Here is a 21,899-nt window from a genome sequence, read left to right as displayed (position 1 = left end):
GTGAACTTTGATACTCGGTGCTGCCTTTCCCACGCCATTGTCCCGCAGCTCCCGGTGTCTGAGCGCCGTGCTCCGCAGAGAGGAAGGAGAGGCTGCGGAGCGACGGGCTCTGCGGTCCTGGAATGTGCGCGCGCTCCCGAATCGCGCTCTCCGTCTCTGCTCTGGTCGTCTGTCGCGGACGCGCATTCCCGAGAGACCGACTTGTGTGTGTGCGCGCGCAGCCCGCGACAGGTCTGGAAGTAGAAGGAAGAGGCAGGAAAGCGCCGCCGGAGCGGGGAATGATGGCGGAGAGCTGGGAAAACTGCGACGGTTGTTGGGCGACATTCGGCCGGGGAACGCGATGAAGCAAGTCGGAGGTGAGTTGTTGGCAAAGTTGTTCAGCTTTCTTCGGCGCTGTGTTGGAGCGGTGTTAATATTTTTTCCACGGCTCGTACTTGAAACGCCACAATGAGTTCACCGATGTACTAACGTCCGAGCTGTATTGAACTGTTGGCCCACACTGTCTAACTTCGGCCCAGCTTCTTATCGATTAGATATCGTTAAGAAAAAACAACAGCACGAAGTTTATTTAACTTGCCTGGATAAGTCCAGTACGGGCTCGTTTACTAGCTGGAAGTTACTTTCAGCGTTAACACTTTTGTTTCAGCCAAGGCCAGAAGTCAGACAGACAACGACGGGAACACGAACGGTTGAACACGATAACTAACCGACGTCAACACTTTATGTTTTCATTCAAGCTTTGAAGCAGTTAACGTTGTTGAAGCGGTTTTAAACGATCTGTTTTAGGAGGGGGTGAGGTCGTGGTGCTCGGTCTCCATTAACAGATTTTACTGTCTGTGTAGGTGATTACGCTGTGACTGTTTAGTTGAGACGAGCAGCGGCGGCAGAGAAGCTCACCGCCTGGACAGACCATGGCATCGCTTGCGTAAAGTGGAGGGATAAAAGTTCACCATCGAGCGGTTGCTGTCTCCAAAACCAGCTCCTCTAATCAGGCCGCAGTCAGAATCAATAAAAAATGATTAAAGCGGAAAGCAAAGGAGGCGAGAGGACTCTGAGGAGCGCGTCGCCTCACAGAAATGCATACAAGTCCGACTTCCACGCAATCAAATGCTCTTTTGATGGGCCAAAATCTGAAGGTGCCGCTAAGTCGTACACAAATGGCTCCAGTGACAGCCGGGAGGACTCAAGGGGGCGTCCTTTTGGGACCAGAGTGAACAAGATAAAGAACATATTCCTACAGATGGATGGCCAGCAACAAGAGTGCCAAGAACCAAAAGTGACTATAAAGCCTGATGTGGCCCAGGTTTCCCAAACCAACCAAGCAAAACTACAGTTTCCAGTCAACACACACAGAGTTAACTTCAGCTCTGGCACAAACCCTGAATCACACAGTTTAGATAAAACACCCAAGGGGGAGGATGTTGAGATTGATAAAGTGGCTTTGGCGGAGAAGTTTTCTGTGACCAGAAAACTCTTTGAAAGGGGCATCAAAGAGCAGCCCGCAGCTGAAAAGCAGTCACCAAACAGAGTAGTGACTCGTTTGTCCCTTGGAAGTCCTTCTGATGAGGGAAAAAGCACCAGGAGAGTATCAGGATCCTCTGAAACCACTATCAAATCAGAACAAACTTCGACATCAACAGTTAGATGCAGAACAGATGAAAAGACAGATGGCGAGAAAAAGCATGCATCGAGAGTGTCACTGAATGCAGGACCCATGTCTAAGAGGTTGGAGAATTATATGGCTGAGAATGACTCAGAAGACAACAACACGGCTGCAACAAAGGGGTCTACAGTTTCTGCTAAACAACACAGTGCCACTGAACACTTAATGCCTACCTCTCCATCAAAGGACATCTTACACAAACCTACTTCTCCTGTCAAAGAAGTCACTGTCTCTTCCCCTGTAGCTAATGCCACTAATAAAAACACATCCCCAATGCCATGTGTCATTAACAAATCTCCAACCTCTGGATCTAACATTGGACTCAACTCAACAGTCCCAGTTACTAATAGAGCTCATAAGTCCTTTTCTCCAACAACCGATGCCACTCATAAACCCTTATCACCAGAGCCAACAACCCCAGTCAGCCAGGGCTGCAAGCGCCCCTCGTCAACTGGTGATGGATTTAGCAGGACATCTGTCAGTGGGGATGATGGCAAACCACATAGTCTTCCCCCAAGAGATATGAAGCCGCTCCCATCAACTGGTAGCTTTCAAAATACCAACAGGGCCAAATACTCTGAAAAATCCAAGAGTAATGACAATGTGGTACATAGTCCTACCAGGGACAAGCAACCCAGTGCGTCAATGGACTCCAGGGGGGCAGGCATGGTACGGGCTGAATTGGTAGTTGTTCAAAATGAATCTTCAGAGAGCGAGGATAATGAAGATGAAAATGTCGGTGATAATGTGTTAGAGGAGGAGAAGGTACCAAGCCTCAAAAACATACCTACAGACCTGAAAAGAACCTTTCCATTAGAAAAACAAAACTGTAATGCTTCTTCTCAGGCCATGTTTAGAAATGCCACAAAAGAGACACAAGAGTTTGCAGAGACTGTGGGTGAAGGTCGACTACTTGATGATATGGGTGGATTTGAATTGAAAAATGAGAAACGACAAGACGATTCAACTGTGGGTCAAGATGCCAGTGATAATCGTGAGGAAGATGATGATGAGGTAGTAGAGGAGGAGACAGAGCTGGAGGAGCCGGAGGCCCAGAGAATCCAGGATCAAGTCTCTCCTGTGGTGTGCGGTATTGAAAATGCAGCATTTGTGGATGACAGAGATGTGGACCAGGTCCTTAAGGAAGAAGACGAAGAAGAAGAAGAGGAGGAAGAGGATCAAGTGGATCAAGTGTATAGGGAGTATGATGACTGTTATGAAGTACCTGGACTGTCGGACGAGGAGGAGCCTCCTCTAAAGAGGAAAATCACATTCTCTACGGATCCAATTTTGGTAAGTATTTTATGTTGTTTACATATGAACTTGGTGTTCACATCCAGTACCTAAAACCGTATGGTGCAGCACCATCATTACATTTCCATGTGTCGCTGACTCAGCAGTGATTTGTGAGTTAGGTGTCTCCCTGCAGACACAAGACTAATTAGTGGTGGCTGCCAGGTATGTTAACTTCACAGCTCTTGTGCTGTGTCATCAGACAATCTTTGAAGCAAAAAATTGCTTTATGAGTGACCAGCAAGGTGGTCACTTCATCTGCTCTGTTTTGCAAGGGATCAGCAGAGATGGGAGATGTTTGGGTCGGAAGTTTGTGTGTGTGATATTTTTGGAAATATTGTTGACTTTGCTTAGAAGAATGTGAGATTGGGGCCGTAGCTGAACAAGGGCAGGAATTAGACATGTGAGACCTTAGATTACACAGTAGAAGTAAGACATCACGGTCATCCTTGAGTCACTACATTATTTTGGTATTTTTACTCATTCGGTGTGGTTCTCTGTTCATGAATCATGTGTTGCACCAGGATTCAGAATATTTTTGTTTTCCTTGTGTTTTTAGCGTTAGTTGTTGTGTTGTGCATTTAGCAATATGGCAAAGCATTATATAGCAACCCTAAAATTGCTGCAGTCTTATGTTATTATATATTTTATTTATGTACTTGAAATATGATACAGTTTTGTGTTCCAAGAAATTTCACCTCACATCATATGCTTTAAACGTTGTCAGTGAATATTTTTTGGGCAGGGTGTAAGTCGAGATAATACCCTCCACCATTGATGCTCCACTGTCGTCATATCTAATCAACATTTTTCAACAGCAGTGGAAAACAAATCACTTTGGTGCATTTCATACAGTTTGTGAACAGCTCAGTGTTTATCCTGGCCTGAAAATGTGCTGTTATCTCAGGGTGTGTATCCCCCTCCCCAACCCAGTCATCCTGGCAGGGGGTCCTGGGAGAGGGGACCAGAAGCTGACCTGGAGGGGAGGGGACATAGACACCAGTGTACTTCCTCAACCCAAAATGGAGCTATGACACAACTACACAAATCTTAACAGTTCAAAAACTTATGGTAGACTATGCCCTGTGTTTGTATTAGCTTACATAGACATTATATCACCCATGAGTGCAAGACTTCGGGTAGAAGAGGAGAACTAGTTCATGCCAAAGTCTTCTCCCATTATAATTCACCAAGTCAGTCTTGGCAAATGAAATCATGTGTTTTGTTGAATGCTGCTATTGCTCAGACTAGTACCCATTACAACCTAGTTTTATTGTGTGTGTGTGTGTGTGTGTGTGTGTGTGTGTGAATACCTAAGTACTTACTAAATATAAAATATTTGTTAGTATGTACCGCTCAAGTACAGTTTCAAATTGAAAAGAGCTAAGACACAGCTTTTGATGCTTACCTTTATACCTATGATCGTCCTAGGGAAAACTGGTGATGGATGTAAAATGGAACAAATGTAAGTTGAGGATGATTAACACACAGAAAATGTTTTTTGTTTATGTTTCTTGTTAGCTTTTCAAATAACTGTATTTGATGGGCAGGCTGGACAGAACAGTGACGTGTGACATAATTCAACTATGGGAAAGATGTTGTTGTGTGTTTGTGTTAACCAATTAAGCCTCACAAGTGTCCCTCAGTTAGCATACCTGTGCTCTGGTGAGTAGAATGCTCCTGCTAGCACTGGATCATTCTTCACAGTCTGCTAGCCTAAGCTGGTAATGTTCAAGCTCACTTAAATTCTAGCTAACTAGGAGAGAGGAAGTGCTTTGTGTTACTGACTCACAACAGGATTTGCTTTCTGTAACCTGAATCAGAGGAGTTGCCTTGTGAGGAAGAAAGGCCTGCTTTATGATTGGGGAAAGATGTCCGTTCAGCATGTATCACGCTTATCATAGAAAGAGAAATATAGAAGTTTGCTTTTTAGGCAGTGAGGACTACTGTACACTCATTTCATGGATCATAAAAGTGTTAAACTGCTGCTAAATACTTGACAGGTTGTCACTGATGAAAGTAAGTAAAATCTGCACTGGTAGAGGTGTAATCGAAACAAGAAGATTCTATTCTGTATGTTCATGCAGACACAAGTCAAACAGGACATTTAAATGCTGCATTTCTGTTGCTACTGCATTGCTATATACATTTCTTCACACTCTGACAGTATGAACAGTAAAAATATTGCACCACTGCTTTAAATTTTTTCTTTGGTTTTTATAGTGAGGATGTTAGGATTGCAATTAAAATGGGGCCTGTAACATTAGATTTTAGTTTGCAGTTGTTTCCTTTTAAAGAAACCATTCAACCTCAGAATTTTGGGACTAGCAGTTTTGTTTTTGTTCTTTACAGATTTCCATCTACTCATTCGCATACTCTGAAATATAACTAAAACAATTAATACTCCATACTATATGTGTGATATCTTCTTTGGGAGTAAGATGTCTTTTCTTGGTAGTTGTAAATGTATTTCTGTGTACTTTATCTTTTTGGTTCTATCTGTTATAGTGGGCTTAAGAATATTTGGAATATTTAACAGGAGTCAAAACATGTGACCATAACAGAAAGCATGTCCTGCATATTGTCCCTTTACACTCAGGGTGTGGTCAAGACTGTTACAGGTAATTGTACCTGAAAGAAGAGAGGATTCCTCTCAATGTTTGCACTGTAGATAATTACTGGCCACAGTATGCCAATCTTTTCGTCATTTTAGCTTCCTACACGCTAGTAGCACTTTTGTTTAGTATCCATAGACATTTTACCAGGTGTCAGCAGACAACTGTAGACACATTGTATGTGGAAACAGATAAGTGTTTCATATGCCCTTTTTGTGTCGCAGCAGTCCTAAAGTGTCACAGTTCACATGCATTTAGAATGTTTTGTGGCAATAGCCCACCAGGGCAGTGCGCAGGCTCATCTACACCGTAAATCAGAGACAGCATCACAACAAGGCCCAAAAAACATGTTGGATTTCATTAGATTCACTAGAGCTATTTTTTTGAAAATCCAACAGCCTAAGATCCCAAAGAACTGATGGAACCAAAGCACTGTGCACAGATGTGCAATTCCATAAGATTGTACTCTTTTGAAATAGTTTAGGAATAATATGAATCAATATGTAGTAATCATTGTTGATATCCTGATTGGTTGCCACAAATTAACGTATTATAATCATTAAATTCCACCATTATCTCTGTGATTGATGAGGAACGCCCAAGTCTATTCTGCCAAAACAGCTGCTTTGCCCTTATTTGTAAAGGCTGGAAAGCTTAGATTCAATTTCAGCTGGCTAGAACAACCTAATATTCAAACTCTATTTTATGTGACTATTGAAAAGCAAAATGGAGATACTCAAGTGTTTTTACACAGCCTTTCTGGTCAGCCCATCCCATAGTGTTTTGCTTTCCACTTCCTATCTGAGATGTGTCCACTGGTGGTCAGAGGAATGTGTCTGGCAAGACTCCACCCTCATCAAACCAGCAGAGAGGCCATCCTCGTACGTTCTGACCCCCCCTCCCCCCAGCCACCTGGGCTGGGTGACAACCCAACAACATGGGCCAGAATACTAATGCTTCCAGCTCAATGCTGTTCATTAAACAGCATGCCTTAGGATGACGCTGGGATGATTGTGATTGCTGTTAGAGGGTCTCATTATGTGAATGCAGACAAATACATATAACCAGCTGCAACATATTTTCACTAAAATGTATGAATAACATGTTTCACTTTTCAGCAACCCTTGTAGAACAAAAGTAGGTTTTGTGAGCCATTAATAAACAAACCTGTTAAACCCGTTTGTGCCTGCGCTCCATTGGAAATTTGATTCCACAATGGTGCTGTGGTGTTCCCAGACTCCACCTCCTTCATACATAAATACTTTGAAGTTCAAGGCAGGAAAAGGTAAACACTGTTGTTTCAGTTACAGGGAATCATCAATTTTGCAAAGTGACAATAATTCTGAGGATGTGCTAACAGGAAGTACTGACATATTTTTGTTCTTTTTCCCATTGGATTTCCACAGGACCTAAAAACTAGGCCCCATGCCCTCTTTCCTAATTACTCTATGATCTGTGCCAGGCCAACACCCCTGCCCCAGCTCATATTCACAGAATGTTTTGATTCGTTGTCTTTTTCTGTAGGCCTGCTTACATGAAGCACTCGCCAATTCAGTGGTCAGCCCTCATTTTACATTGGCAAGAGAGTCTCTGGTTTGCTTTTCTTCACAGCTGCTGACTCATTTCCCACATTGGTATTCTGTTGTGGGGAGGGGAATGACGGAAAGATGGAAAGGGTTTGGGTGTGGGCACATGTACATCTGTGTCTGAGCATTGATTGAGTGGACATGCCACTACAGTTGTTGAGGATTGGTTAAAAAAAAAAAAAGACCACACATACTGCTGAAGGTTGGAGTCTTGGAAGAAGTTTTTAATATGGCATAACAGTTTGACCCACAACAAAACCTCACTGACCAAAGCAGTAATTTAAGGGAAGAAATTGGCATGAAAAACACATTAAATACCTTGTTCTTTTTAATTTCAAGAGAAATGGGCCTTTCATGTTTGTTGGAGGCAGTCTGCTTGATCAATGATTGTGTTTTGTGTCTTAGCAAAAAGATGAACTGTGCTTTTAGTGAGCAATTAAATAAAATAAGTGTTTAGTCTGATAACTAGAGACAGTAAAGATCTTTTGTGGCTGGAAGGCTAAGGAGAAGATTGATTTCTGTCCCTGTTGTAAAGAATAGAGTGATTAAGTTTCAGCAAAGAACGCAACATTGTTTGAAAAAGGAGTCCACACCAACAGACAAATCTGATGTTGGAGTTGAGGGGATGATATGGGCTCAAGATGCAGCGGGGCTCCCTATTTTCTATTAGCCTACATTTTCATCTGTTAATTACTAAAGTCTCTAAAGTCTAAACTAAGAAGCATCTTACATGCTTAATGAAATTTCTGCCTGCTCTAGTTCTGTGAATCCATTTTAACTGTCTAAATTAGAGGGTGATAAGCTATGGTTGTCCTATTTATAGAAATACTTTGAAGGTTGTTGTTCAGAGACATACAGAATTAGTTAAAAGGAACTAACAGAAAAATGTCTTCAGTAGCTTGTTAGTTATTTGGAAGTTATTATTTTACAATACCTTTGTGATAAAGTTAATGGCTCTCTATCAATGGGAAAAGTGCAATATACACGGCAATAAACTTGTTCAAGTATGAAAGGAAGGGGGAAAACCCAGAAAGTGAAGGACTCGCTTGAGTTAATGAAGGTTTGAGGCCCAGTGAATAACATACCATAACAGTACTATACTATACAACAGTATGGCAGCATTGTGCATAAGCTATTTTCTAATCTTGTTTGATGATGTTTTAAATGTGACACGATTGGGGGTACCTTACAGCATGCAAAATCAGTAGCTTCACCCTGACACAATGTGATTCCATTGGTATAAATGTGTGTGAAAATCATTAATGCTGAAACACAAATAGATTTTATTCAGTTTGACAAACTGAACAAAGATATTTTGGAAACCATACACTGTTTTGGCCTGCATCCTAAGACTACATAGTGAGGAGACAGAGGGAGAAGGACATTGTGGTTGATTTCTCATGTCTTAACATGCTGCAGGATCTAGACTTCAGGCTGTTGAGACATGGAATGAGGATGTATGATGTAAGCAAGAAAACACGTTCACTCTGGGCAAATATCATTCCAATAACCCTATAGTATAAACCCAAATAAGTGCTGGTCTCATGCTTGTGCCAATGACCACCTGTGATATTCAAAATATATTCAAATACATTTTGGAACTGCATTCAGAGAACACATAAGTCAACAAATAATTTTTTTCTGAAAAATAAGAATCACGTTATAGCAGTGTGAATGTTCCACTCAGAACAGGGGGGACTAATCTAAGATTAGTTTTGTTTTCAATTCTGTCTCAAACCTCACATATGGCCCTGTCAAGCTTGGTTTGTTGTTATATTGTTCAATCACTGCAGAGCTTGGCCTTGCCACTGATTTCCTGTATTAATTTGATTAGGGCTGCAACACATAGTCAACATCATCCATTATGTTGACTAAAAAATTTTGGAAATGGAATTTTAGCATTTATGCAACTATTATCAATCATGGGTTTAATTAAATATAAAATAACTTTTTTTTTTTCCAGTAACATGTGATCTAATAAATTGTCTCCATCATTACAATTGCTGTTACATTGCTGACAATTATGTCACTATAACTGAGCTTATTAAACGTTTCATCACCAGTTCTCTCAGCCTGAGAGGAGCTGCAAAGTTGTTGTTGTTGTGGCTTGTTTTTGTGTTTCTGTATAATAGGTAATGATGGCTGCTAAGGTAGATGAGAGTTTCATGGGAAGCCAATCACAAGCAGTAGTGAGTGGGTGCTAACACACAAATAACAAACCCACACAAACACATGCAGAGTTAAGACAGCTCGAAGGTAGTGATACCTAGAGTTTGGTAAGTGCTGTTCCCATGGTGGATCCATACATCACATGATTAGTGTGTGAACATGAGAGTATGAGATGGCATCAGAAAAAGATAAAGGTCAGTGTTTAAGAAAGAATAAAATTATGACTGCAATTTTACTGTAAAAAATAAATTGCACTGTTATTTTTGCCATATCGCCCATGCAAAAGTCAAAGTTTTTGTCTCATTAGTGCTGCACTTGATTTTACTTCATTTTGCTGTGCTAATGACATCATGTGTCTCCACCAAATGCTGATCTTAGCTACAGTCACTGCTTAGTTCTTCCCAGCTGTGTCCTACTTTCCACGCTGCTCATGTTCTGCTGTATTGTGTGTGTGTGTGCTCTTTATAATTCCAACCAGAAAACAGTGTCTGGGACACATCAAGTGCTTTGTGAGGCCTGCCTGTGAAGTGTCTTAAAACTGATGAATGTCCTCTGCAGTATGTATTGGGGATGCATCTACTTGGTCGCTGACACATTATTTTCACCTACTCAAACATATGACTGATAAATCTTCATTGACAACACAGATCACCAAGAGCTGTTAAAAATGTAGTCTTTACAGTTAGATAACCAAAGACTGTTGAGACTTCCAAAAATGAAAAAACATTTAAAGAGTAAAGAAATGCATTTAGTGTCAGTGGTCCAAATCATTGTTGTATTTCAGTAGTGCACAGTGGTACATTATGTCCAAAGTGCGTGTGTCATTCTCCCTCAGCATGCCATTTCTGCAGAGTGAAGAATATGTCCTGTTCAGTTTAGGAATGTGCAAAACCTGCAGATCCCCATTTGCTCGCCACTCTCTCTGACTACTCAAGACACAAGGTATTTGATCTCTCTTTTGTTTTTTACCAACATAGGTCTTCAGCACTTTCTCAAATGAGGAGTATGACAGACGTAATGATGATGTGGACCCAGTTGCAGCATCTGCAGAGTATGAACTGGAGAAAAGAGTGGAGAAGATGGACATGTTCCCTGTTGAGATTGAAAAAGGTGAGTTTATGAGGGTTGAAAATTCCTGTTTGTCCTAACAAACAAGTGAGGAACATTTCATAAGACCACTGATGGTAAAGTGAAGAACAAAAGTCTTCTTGTGTGGGATATATCAGTCAGAAAGTGAACATTTTCTCATGGAAGTTGATGTCTATGGTGAATGGATGTGAGTGACTTTCACAAATTTGTGATGGATAGATGGCTGGGTGAGAGCATCTCGAAAACAGCAGCTCTTGTAGGTTGTTCCCCGTCTGCATTGGTCAGTGCTTACCAAGAGCGGTCCAAGGAAGGAAACTGATGATCCAATGACAATATCATGTCTGCCCATGGCTCACTGATGTGTGTGTGGCACAACTGCTGTCCTGTTTGGTCTGATTCAACAGAACACTAACTGTAGCTCAAATTACAAAAAAAGTCAATGCTGGATCCATTAAAAAGGTGTCAGAACACAGTACATTGCAGTTTGCTGTGTATAGGGTGGCGTAGCCACAAATTGGTATGCGTGTTCATGCTCTCTATTACCAACAGTGCCTACAATGGGCACATGAGCATTAGAACTGGAGCAATAAAAGAATGTGTCCTCGTATTATGAATGATGTTTTCTTTTATGTTACACGGATGGCTGAGTATATGTGTGTCACTACGAAGGGAAACTGGCATCAGGATGTACTATGGGAAGAACACAAACTAGTGGAGGCAGTGTGATGCTTTGGGTAATGCTCTGCTGGGAAACCTTAGTTCCTGCCTATCATGTGAATGTTACTTTGACAAGTAGCACCTACCTAAACATTGTTGTAGATCAAGTACACCCCTCATGGAAACAGTTTTTCTTCTGGCAGTAGACTCTTTAATCACATTAACCCTTTAGTGTCCTCACTAAGAAAAAAGCAATGGAAAAATTATTTCTTAGCATTTTTTTATTTCCTTGGGGCAATAATAACATCAAGTTTTTAAAATATAGGCCTCTACCAAACGGTTGAGATTGAAAAAATGGTTGTATTGGGCAAGTGGTCCTAATATTATGGTTGTTCAGCGTAAGGTCACATGTTTATGAATTTTCTCTTTTGAACGTTTTGACTTTTTGACTCGAATTTTGCTTTAGTAATATTTGCTGGTCAGTGCTATCAACATAAAAATTTCATTTCTTTTGCACATACATACCTCAATCTTGACATGTTCAGACTATTTAGGCCATAAAAGTCATAATTGTGTGACATATAGCTGTATGCATGCAGCTTTTTCAGCCAGCACTTTTAAACCTAAATATAAAAAATGTTTTAATTTCTTCACATTCAGGAGACAATGGCCTTGGCATTAGTATCATAGGAATGGGAGTGGGGGCTGACCAAGGTCTGGAAAAGCTTGGCATTTTTGTGAAAACCATTACAGAGCGAGGAGCAGCTGAGAAAGATGGACGGTGAGTTAAAGCAGTAAAACACCCTTTTTGCTTGATCCCATACGAGTGTTAGAAAGTCAGACCAGTAACATTTTACATACAACTTGAAAAATTGTGTGCACTTACTTTATATTGCACCACAACAATTTCTAACGTCTTACTCTACTAATTCTTCCTCCCCTATAAGGCACACACAGTCAGATTTATTTATAACCTCACGAGGAAGCTAAAGAAAATAGTTTCACTATTTCTGTTTCTCAGGCATCCCAGCTGTATTGGGACAGAGGATTTACTATCTTTACTCCTGTATTTATAGTTGTTGAAATGCTTTGAAAACCTCACGTTTTAATCATCATTCTCTTTGTCTTTCTAGCATTCAGGTAAATGATCAGATAGTGGAGGTGGATGGCATCAGTCTTGTAGGCGTCACCCAACTGTTTGCTGCAACAGTTTTGAAGAACACCAAAGGCACAGTAAGGTCAGTTCAAAGCCCATATCTTGACTCACTTATGAAAGAAAGGGTCTCCCAGACTGGAATGATCTTTTATTTCAGTGCTTACAATCTTGCAAGTTTTGTAAGATGTTAATGGTTTATCATAGACACATAACTAGCACTAAACTACATGCCAAAATTTGCATTTCTTTGTCGAGTGTGAGTAGATGACGAATGCTGCACTTCCAGGAAACATGTAAAACATTGAACTGAATGAGGCACTAACAACTTGCATTCGAAAAAAAAAAACAAAAACAGATTCCTGATTGGACGAGAGAAGCCAGGGACACAAAGTGAGGTAGCACGCCTCATTAGTGAGACACTGGAGCAGGAAAAAAACCAGCAGCAGCAGCAACAACACATGGATGATCCCTATGAACACTCAACAGAGGAGGTGAGTTCACAGGACAGGTCCTGCTTTCCCTTACGTTAAGTGGAATACATAGAGTCATCTCTTATCTTTACAAGTTGTGAGTGATCACTTTCTTCTGGTAGTTGTATAGTTATAAATAGGACTGGACAATATGGCTTGGCCTACTACTGCTGAACGGTACTTCTGTGGTTATGTCGATATACCGATTTAGCCAATTGTGTTCTGCTCGTTTTGCTCTACTTGAATAACTGATGGAAGTGTCCTGTGAAGAACCTCAGTGACAGATGCTGTAAATAATGCACATCAAAATATTGGAAATGTGTTTAAAGACCATATCACCATTATTGAAACATTTTTCTATTGTGATATATGTCTATCAAATTATTGTCCAGCCCTAATTATAGCACAAATTATGATTATTATAGGACCTTTTCTTGACAATATAGCATAGTGGTTTAATTACACTGAACAATTGATGAATTCATATGTAGTTTCAAGTCATGTCCTCATGATTAAGTCCCTCCAAATCATAAAATAACTTAGATTTTAGTGTGTAATACATATGTTTGTGAATTGAAGGAGCAAATGTAGAAAAGGGAAGTACACACCCTTTCCATTGGATCTGGTTATGCATGCAAAATGTGTGGTTATGTTTGCTGTTGTGCAGATGTTCATGATGTGTCACTGCTGTGGACAAGCTAAATTCATGACTGGCATGTATGCCAAATTCCTGCATTGCCTTAATATGAACCAGCCCCACCAATGTTTGGTCAATATATATTTATTGAAATGTTCTCTATAAACTTTTGTAGACTGTGCCACTGGGAATGTTGTTGACACAACCTGAGTGTGTCCCTTGACTTTGTAGGTTGTGTTAGTGTTTTCAGAATGTGATGTCATGTGTGATTATTTTTAAGGAGGAGCACTACGAGGACCAGGATGGAGTGGATGAGAGAATTCTTGGTTTTAATTTCCCTCCAGGACAAAATGTAGAGGTGTTTGAGCTTCCTGAATCAGAGGCTTTCTTTATGCCCACCACCATGGACAGTTCTCACATGGCATTCAAGTTCAAGGAGGTATCTTTCACCCCATGACTATCAGTCTTACATACATTTAAAACCAAAGTAAATCTAAATTTTAGTATTCTGTTCCTACAATAAAAGATTAAATGGCGCAGTACTGGGTGTAACTAAATTTTATGTTTTCTCTCTTTATTCTATAGCTGCAGCTCAAACACAGCATTGTCACAGCTGAGATAAATCAGCTAAAGGAACAGGTATGATGGAGATTAAATAAATTCTATTGCTGTCAAGACACCCACATAATATGTGAGATAAACGGATGCACTGTACATACAGTCCACATGAATGCAGTGCTATGTAGGAAACCGAAGTAGTAGAAATGGATCAACTGTGTGGTCTCAGTAGACCATGTACTGTGGGGAAGCTGGGGCTAATCCCAGCTCAGACAGGGCGAGGGTGGGATACACACTAGACAGGACATCCATCACAGGGCCAACACACAGAGACTGAGACAATCAACCACTCACACTCAGACCTACGGGTAACTTAGAGTCACCAGTTAACCTAAACATGATGTTTTTGGACGGTGGGAGGAAACCCACGAAAGCTCGGGGAGAATATGTAAACTCTGCACAGGCCCAAGGCCCTGTCCAGACCTTTTTGTTGTGGGGCAACAGCGCTAACCACTATGTTGCCGTTCTGCAATGTGTACTTGTAATCAATAGGAAGACTCATAACAAAATGGGGTAATGCTTGAGTAAGAGCATTGCCCAAGTAAAACAATAAAATTACAGAATTCTTCTGAATTAATATTTAATGCAAAAAGTAACACACAGGTATTCTTAAATCACCTGCTAAATAAATTCAGTTTACTTTGTCACTAAAATGAATGTGCCACCACCTCTCTACAGCTAAGGGTATCAGTGGAGGAGAAATCATTGTGGGAAGCCAGGGAATCTGCACTGGAGAGAAAGATTGAAGATGGCAATGATAAAATCCTGAAGCTCGAGAGTTACTGGCTCGAAGCCCAGGCTCTGTGCAAGACTGTGAATGAACAATTAACCGAGACTCAGGCCCAGTATGAAACCTTGGACAAGAAGTACAACAAGGCCAAGAAGCTGCTCAAGGACTACCAGCAGAAGTGAGTTTGTTCGAAGTTACACAACATAACCTTTTTTCCTAAATCCTAGATTTGCAAGATTGACACAATCTTTGTTGCTATCTGGACATGCATATAGGATTTGCCCTCTATTAACACAATGCCAAAATACAGTTGTTTTTTCTTTTCTTTTCATTTCTACTCTGAATCTCCTAATAACACAAGTTGGATAATTAGGCAACGTTTAACTGATTATATATCTTACAATTTGGTAAGGCAAAAATCTGCCAATTGAAGTAGGTGATTTGATGATAGACACATAAAATGACACATAAAAACACTTGTTTACATGCTAAAGGACTAATGAGAACATTTCCTTGTTTCCTCCCCAGAGAGATTGATTTTGTGAAGAAAGAGGAGGAGCTGAAAAAGAATTTTGATGAAAAAGACAAGTGGTACAAGGAACAACTGGAGAGCTTACAGAACAGGGTGCATGTCAAGGAAATGTGATCATACACCATAGCAGACTTCCTAGAGACACTGTAATGAGTCTTTGTGTTGTTTCTTTGCCTACAGATGGCTGTTCTGGAGTCCAGCGGGGCTTCGGGTGCAGAGCCTCAAAGTAGCCGGGACTCTGTTGAAGAGGAGAATCTAAGAAGCCAAGGCCCAGTCATCAGCACACAATCAGTTGACTCACTGCTAGAAACAAAGGGTTATTTGTTTTATATTAACTTCAAAATGGAAGTACACCTATCACATTTCACAATGAGATCTGTGACTCATTCACAAACTCACATTATGAACTCCAGTGAACCCTGGTAAATTATTAAAACTCAGATAGTGTATCTTATGACTAATTTGGTATGGATTTGTTTTTTTATCTCTTCTCTAGAACAAGTTTGGACTGAACTGGTCCCAGAAACTGAGCGCTTAGACACCAGTGCACACAGAGAAAAGGGCTTGCTGGCTCAGAAAGCCAAACGTCAGCCTCCATCACGGAACAAACTGAAGGAGAACCTTGCAGTGGCCTCAAGTCATTCTCAGGTCAGCCAGAAGCAGCTGATCATGTTACATTGCTTTATCTACACCAAACCAAAGTCCACTGTGGTTAAGTTGTCTTCTTTTTTCAAATTTTTCTGCCAAGAAAACATTTAACAGGTGTCAACAGTTTAGCTGCTGTGGTTGCATTTTTGCGGAAAAGCAGAATTATTTTAACAAATCCACAGCTGTTCTAATACACAATACCCTTGAATGCCTTTTCTCACACCTTTATGTCACTGGAATTGTATAGCAATGATACATTGCTGCCCTTGAATTTTTAGCCACATTTTGGGCATATGGCCTCAGGTGTATCAGGCTAAGTATGTGCATGGTTGATTCAGCCAATTAGAACTCAGGAGCAGGGCTCTCTTTTATATAAATATTTTAAAAATGACCAGCTTTGTCTTTACAGGAAACTGAAGAAGACAATGAACAGGATGAGCAAGAATGTCCAAGATGGAGGAGATCCATGCAGGAGAGCCTAGCCCTCCCAGTGCCTGTGTGCTATCCTGGGAATGGCCAGAAAGATAACTCAGGTGAGGCCAGAGATGGATCCAGGAGTAAGGCGGAGCTCTGCAGCAGCCCATCTTTGTCACCATCACAGGGAGACAGTGTTGAAAGCATCGGGAGTCCATCTCTGAATTCTCCAAAAGAGACATCCTCACCACAATCTCCCTCAGGGTTCATGCGTAATGCCAAGAAGAGAGAGTCCAAAGGCAAGGGCAAAGAGCTTAAAGGTAAGCAGAACCCATATGTGATGTCTGCACTAGCAAAGCTTTCTCTTACATTGCTGAGTGTGCTGAGACAGATGTTTATGGTTTCATTCTAGAGGACTTTAATGAACCTTCATCAGCAGGAAAAACTAAAAGACGATTTCCAGACTTTGGGTAGGTCCCCACAGAAATAACCATTTGTCTCAAATTACCACCATTTAAACTAACTGAACAAATGTTACCAATGGTCAAAACAGTGGTCTCCGGAAGTCAGGCGGCAAAGGAAAAAAGCATGACAAGGAGGCAATGAGAGCATCTTTGGATAGCAGGTACTATATTAATTGAATCAGTTAAATACTATTTGTAGAATGAATTGCATTTATATCACAACAGCTGTTTCCAATATTTATATTATTTGGTTGATTTAAATGTTGAAGTACAAATGATCAATTCCACATTATTGAGGCCAAATAATATCGTGAATAAATTTATAAAAGCAAGTTCAACATAGATTATTAACTGTGCCTTTTTTTTTTTTTTTTTTTTTTTTAATTCCTTTGACAACTGGTAGTTATCACTTGTTGATTTATTCTAAGTAACCACATATGTAGATCTGAATAGTTATTTTCTTTTGTCTGTAATTTCCAGGGGGTCAGCAGAGTTACTGGAGGAGTCTGGAGGGAACCTGTCTCCTGCAGAATCAATGACATCTATCCCTACCTGTATGCCCTTCACTTGGTTTGGAGACAAGGAGAGGGACAGAGACAGAGACAGGGACAGGGACAGAGACAGGGAGCCCTCATCTTCTAGTAGCAGCTTGCCATACACTACACCTGAGACCAGCAGTGAGCAAAGCCACGATCGCAAGAATAAGGTATTGAACTATCTCTGACTTCATGGAAAAGTCACAACAGCAAATATTTGATATAAGAATAGTTGGAACATCAGCAGGGTCATGCACTTGACACTGTTCATAACTGGGCCAAATGTGTGACGGCTCCTTCATCATCACAGTGTATTTTTGGCTTCGCTGAAAAGTTGAAAATGGTTGACACATAATGGGAGAATGTTTAGAGACATGTGCTGTCTCTTTCTGGTTCTGCAAATAAGCCTCACCATGCAGAGGTTGCAATAACTGGATCCACATGTTGGCCATCAGAGAGAGCTGTTGGGAAGGATTTGGTGGCTTTTCAATGAATTTGAAAATGGTGGCACATCAGATGCATCCAGTGAAATGCCTGGCTAACCGCCATGCAAGCTGTGGTTGGGCTGATGTTCCCACGACTGTTTAATGAGTTCAAGACATCAGCTAAACCAAAAAGAAATAACTGCGAAGAGAAAGGCCTTCATTTTTTGCTTTCACATTTTCGTCAATACTTTGCTGCCTGAACACTCATTTGACTGAACCATGTTTCCTTTAAACAGACAAATCTCTCCTGGTCCTCTTTATTCAGTCGCTCATTAGATTTGGTACAGTATGCACACTTGTTTTACTTTTTACTTTTTTAGATGCCACATTAGAGCACTACTAACAAATAAAGCTATGTGATTTTTATTTATTTATTTATTTTATTTCTCACCTCAACACATCCTATGAATCCTTCAGTTTCATTTGTAGTGGGTATGTGGTAGTGTTATAGGAAATTAATGTTATCTAACTTTCCTTTTTTGCACATTCAGAAAGCCTTCTGGTTTTTATTGGAGGAAATAGATGAGGCCAAAAATAGATGGATTTTCAGGCTTTTTGCATCAGCTAATCCAAGTTAGATCAGAGGTGTGCGTGTCTAACTTTCATGATGAAACTAACTTGTGTTGTGCACCCTGTTTTTATAGCCAAATTCTCACAATGTTGAAATTAAACTGCACGTAGTTGGTGCAACAGCCTGCAAGTCTGGGTATTTCCTGTTTTCTAAATGAAATGCACATTTTCGTCTGAAAAACAAAAACATCACTCAATCAACCAAATACCAAATCAAATCTAATTGGATCTACTCAACTAGCCTGAAAACATTACCCCATACCTGAAGTTTGTACGTTTATGCGCTTTTATTAGAAGTAGCGTTAGTTGTAGTAGTTAAGAATTTGCTGACGCAGTTGGTGGTGGCTGATTGTTTTGAGTTTTAATCACCTTGAATATTATGCTGCACAATAGATACTTGATCTTTTCCCTTCCTTCCACAATTTGAAGCTAAAAGTCATTCATCAACTCTAAAGTAGTAATCAGAAATGAGTTATTGTCACTGTAATGTGCTTAATTGACTTTGAGTCGGTATGAAACAGCACTGCTCTCACTCCCTCCTCACAGCTGTAGCACTATACTTGGCTGCCTCTCGTAGTAAAGAACTGTTGTTTGGTCATGTGTTACTTTAGTAAATGCGTTCCTTGTTTCCACTTGTTCCAGAGTTTTTCAGTCATAGATGATTCTAACGCTGCCAGTCCCAGTTCAGACATCTCTGGGTTAGTTGCTGAACCCAATCTGTCTGGGCGTTCACACACTTTAATCTTCTCTTCCAGTGAGGTGAGTGCTCTCCTTGTTGCACAGTCACAATAGCTGTGTGTGACGCCTTGATGCAGCTGAAAGGGGACATTCTCAAGCATGCTCTTTGAGCCTCCCCCTTTTATAGCTGAGATTAAATCTGAATGGAGAGGGACAAGAAGGGAGCTGCATGCGTGTCTATGTTAGAGCTACTTTGTTTTGTCTTGTGGCTTAGCGCTTCTAAAGTCAGCTGTGATGTTCATAGTTTGTACTTTGCGTCTGTTGGAGCTGTCAACCAGTACTTCATGCTCTTTACAAGCTTTGACAGACCACAGAAAAATGTTGACTGCCTGGCTGCCTGGGTGGTGTTTCACCATCTTTTTATTTATTTGTTTTGTTTCTTATTTCGTTGTATGCGTGTTTTAGTAAAAGATTCGAAGGCACAGATTGCCATATATCTGAGAGAATATTGATCTTTTGCTACTTTTGCACGCTTGTTTTCTCAGCACTAGTGTGGTACAGTTGAATATTCATACTACATGTTTTTTGTTTATTTTCACTGTCTTTATTTTCTCTAACTTAAATTCCTTTTTAAGATGTTTCATCACGAAAGAGTATTTTTATAAATTCCAAATGCCATTTATGATTTTTATGATAGAACTAGAGCTGCATTTCATCGATTGTCTTGTAACTGCATTTATAACTTAGATTGTCAAACAGTTTGATAATAACTGTAAAATGTTAGTGCTCTTACAAAAGCGTTGTATGATTGTTTTTATACTAAATCTGTTTGTGTTATCTGTGTCCTCTGCAGACTCTGGATGATGAGCCAGTAGCTACAGGAAAAGAATATCAGTGGCAGAACCGGCCTGTCTCTGAATGGACCAATCAACAAGTGTGTCACTGGTTGATGGGCATGAATATGGACCAATACACACCTGAATTCACAGCTAAGGGTGTGGATGGCCAGCAGCTCTTGCACTTGGATAGTGACAAATTGAAGGTAAAGTAAATCATGTAGTCAGACCTTGACTGCCACCCTATGGCCAGAAGCTTTTAAATCTCCAACCCATATTTCTGTCTTTGCTTCAGCCTTTGACAGGAAATGACAAGACCAGATTTGAGATGAAGGAAAAACAATGCATCATTTCTGATGTGACATATTGTAAAGACTAACATCAAAACAGTTTTTAAGGATAAAATACTAAAGTTACACTGAAGTTATACTAAAATTCTGTCCTGAATTCGAAACTTTGGAAACACATTAAACCAAAGGGCTTTTTTGGCAAAACTCAAACTGGTCATGTTCAGTTGTCTTCTACGACAACTTTGGTCTCCAGCTCAGACACTTAGATGGCCAGTAAATCGTAAGTTAAATTCATCGGCAGTTGGTACGTTGAAGCACTAAATCGATACGCATTTTTCTTCAGGCTCTGGGTGTGTCGAGTCAGAGTGACCGCTCAACTATCAAGAAAAAGCTGAAGGACATGCGTAAGGCCCAGGAGAAGCTGGAGAAAAAGAGAGAGAAGGAGGTTCGTCGCAGCGGGAAGCTGCCAGTCAGTACAGACTCTGTTTGTTGAGGTAGAAGCTCTCCTATGGATTAATGTAACATAAAGTGCATCACCATGAAGAACTCTGAGAAATACTTTTTATACTTTTGGTGCCATGCTTCTCATTGCCACATGATGTTAAAGCTAACAGCCACGGAATGTCAGTCTGTCAGGGTGGATCGCACCACGTTGACTGAGGTGACAGTCATGAGTTCATAATGTAAGCCCTGCTTCTTTTCTCATCACCGTTTTCTCCCAAATATTTTAACAAACATCAGCTTAAACCAAGTAACTGAAAGATGGGGAATGTCAAAAAACACAAAAGTTGGGAATGTGACCAAGAAGGTATCCTAACTTTTTTTTAAACCACTAAAAAGCTGGGAGTTCTAAATAATTTGTTTTCAGCTATAATGTAGTTGTTTAGTTGTTGCACATCATGCACACATTAACCTAAATCAAATGTATACTGCTTTTTCAGTATTTCCTATTTTTGCTAGTATAACTTGCTTGTTTCCAGGTACAATTCTTTTCCAGGAATGATTATTGTACAGTTCAGATAAAAGCACTAAATCTGTCTTTTAAGCTGCAATGGGCAACAAGGTTTTAAATGTATAAATAAGTTTTATACATGTGGCTATTAACTACATATTTGTTGTTGTTGTTTTTTGTTTGTTTGTTTGTTGTTTTTTTACTTTACCATTGTTCATTTTATACTATCTAAATTTTCTACTAAGTAGAATAGCCAGGCAATTACTTTTGCTGAATGAAAAGCAACAAACAAATCAATTAAGGACGAGGTGAATGCTGCTTCTACGTTCCCTGATTCTGAACGTGTGTCTGCGATGGCACCATGATATTCCATGTAAAGACACACAGCCCGCAGGTCCACTACATGTACTCCTCACTCATCCTTCAGAGAGTCAGACGAGCCGATGATGAGGACTTGTGTGAGTTGTGGTCACAGTGACGTGTATGAATATGAGGCTGAGCACTAAGTGTCAAACGCCAAACTGAACCGCTTCCTTTCTTCTCCACAAGCACGACTCCATGTTCTGTAAATAATACGACATGTTGGACCACAGGAATTTTATTTTCCACTTTTGAATCAAAGAAATATTTCCTGGTACATACAGCATCAATAAACTAATTTTCACCTAACATGATATGTTGTTGTAGTTCTCAAAGCTCTTCATCACTACTACGTTGTTTACACTGCTGAGGTGTTTATTTTTCTGGTCACTCAGGGAAATCTACAGAGATCACACTGCTGCAGTTTTACAAAATCTGTCAAACATCTTTT

The 21,899-nt window shown here is 40.3% G+C and overlaps 1 protein-coding gene across 3 annotated transcripts; it reads left to right on the top strand.

Annotated features, from left to right (window-relative positions):
• Positions 1-222: 222 nt before the first annotated feature.
• Positions 223-21,762, top strand: ppp1r9ala (protein phosphatase 1 regulatory subunit 9A-like A). Of its 3 annotated transcripts, XM_029530187.1 has the most exons (20): positions 223-356; positions 843-2,956; positions 10,304-10,436; positions 11,733-11,853; positions 12,206-12,310; positions 12,584-12,719; positions 13,616-13,774; positions 13,921-13,974; positions 14,632-14,861; positions 15,212-15,308; positions 15,396-15,531; positions 15,712-15,863; positions 16,273-16,597; positions 16,690-16,747; positions 16,831-16,902; positions 17,222-17,447; positions 17,999-18,043; positions 18,975-19,091; positions 19,864-20,052; positions 20,480-21,762. In XM_029530187.1, the coding sequence occupies exons 2-20, from the start codon at positions 1,016-1,018 to the stop codon at positions 20,627-20,629; spliced, it is 4,446 nt and encodes a 1,481-aa protein (XP_029386047.1). In that variant the 5' UTR covers positions 223-356; positions 843-1,015; the 3' UTR covers positions 20,630-21,762. The 3 variants fall into 3 exon arrangements, with proteins under 3 accessions (XP_029386047.1, XP_029386048.1, XP_029386049.1); XM_029530188.1 differs by lacking the exon at positions 17,999-18,043 and having other exon boundaries at positions 20,480-20,629; XM_029530189.1 differs by lacking the exons at positions 17,999-18,043; positions 18,975-19,091.
• Positions 21,763-21,899: the final 137 nt, after the last annotated feature.

Source organism: Echeneis naucrates, chromosome 21, assembly GCF_900963305.1.
Source record: "Echeneis naucrates chromosome 21, fEcheNa1.1, whole genome shotgun sequence".
NCBI classification, from domain to species: Eukaryota; Metazoa; Chordata; class Actinopteri; order Carangiformes; family Echeneidae; genus Echeneis; species Echeneis naucrates.
Note: the sequence above shows the minus strand (reverse complement) of the source record. Positions and strands in the feature narration are given on the sequence as shown.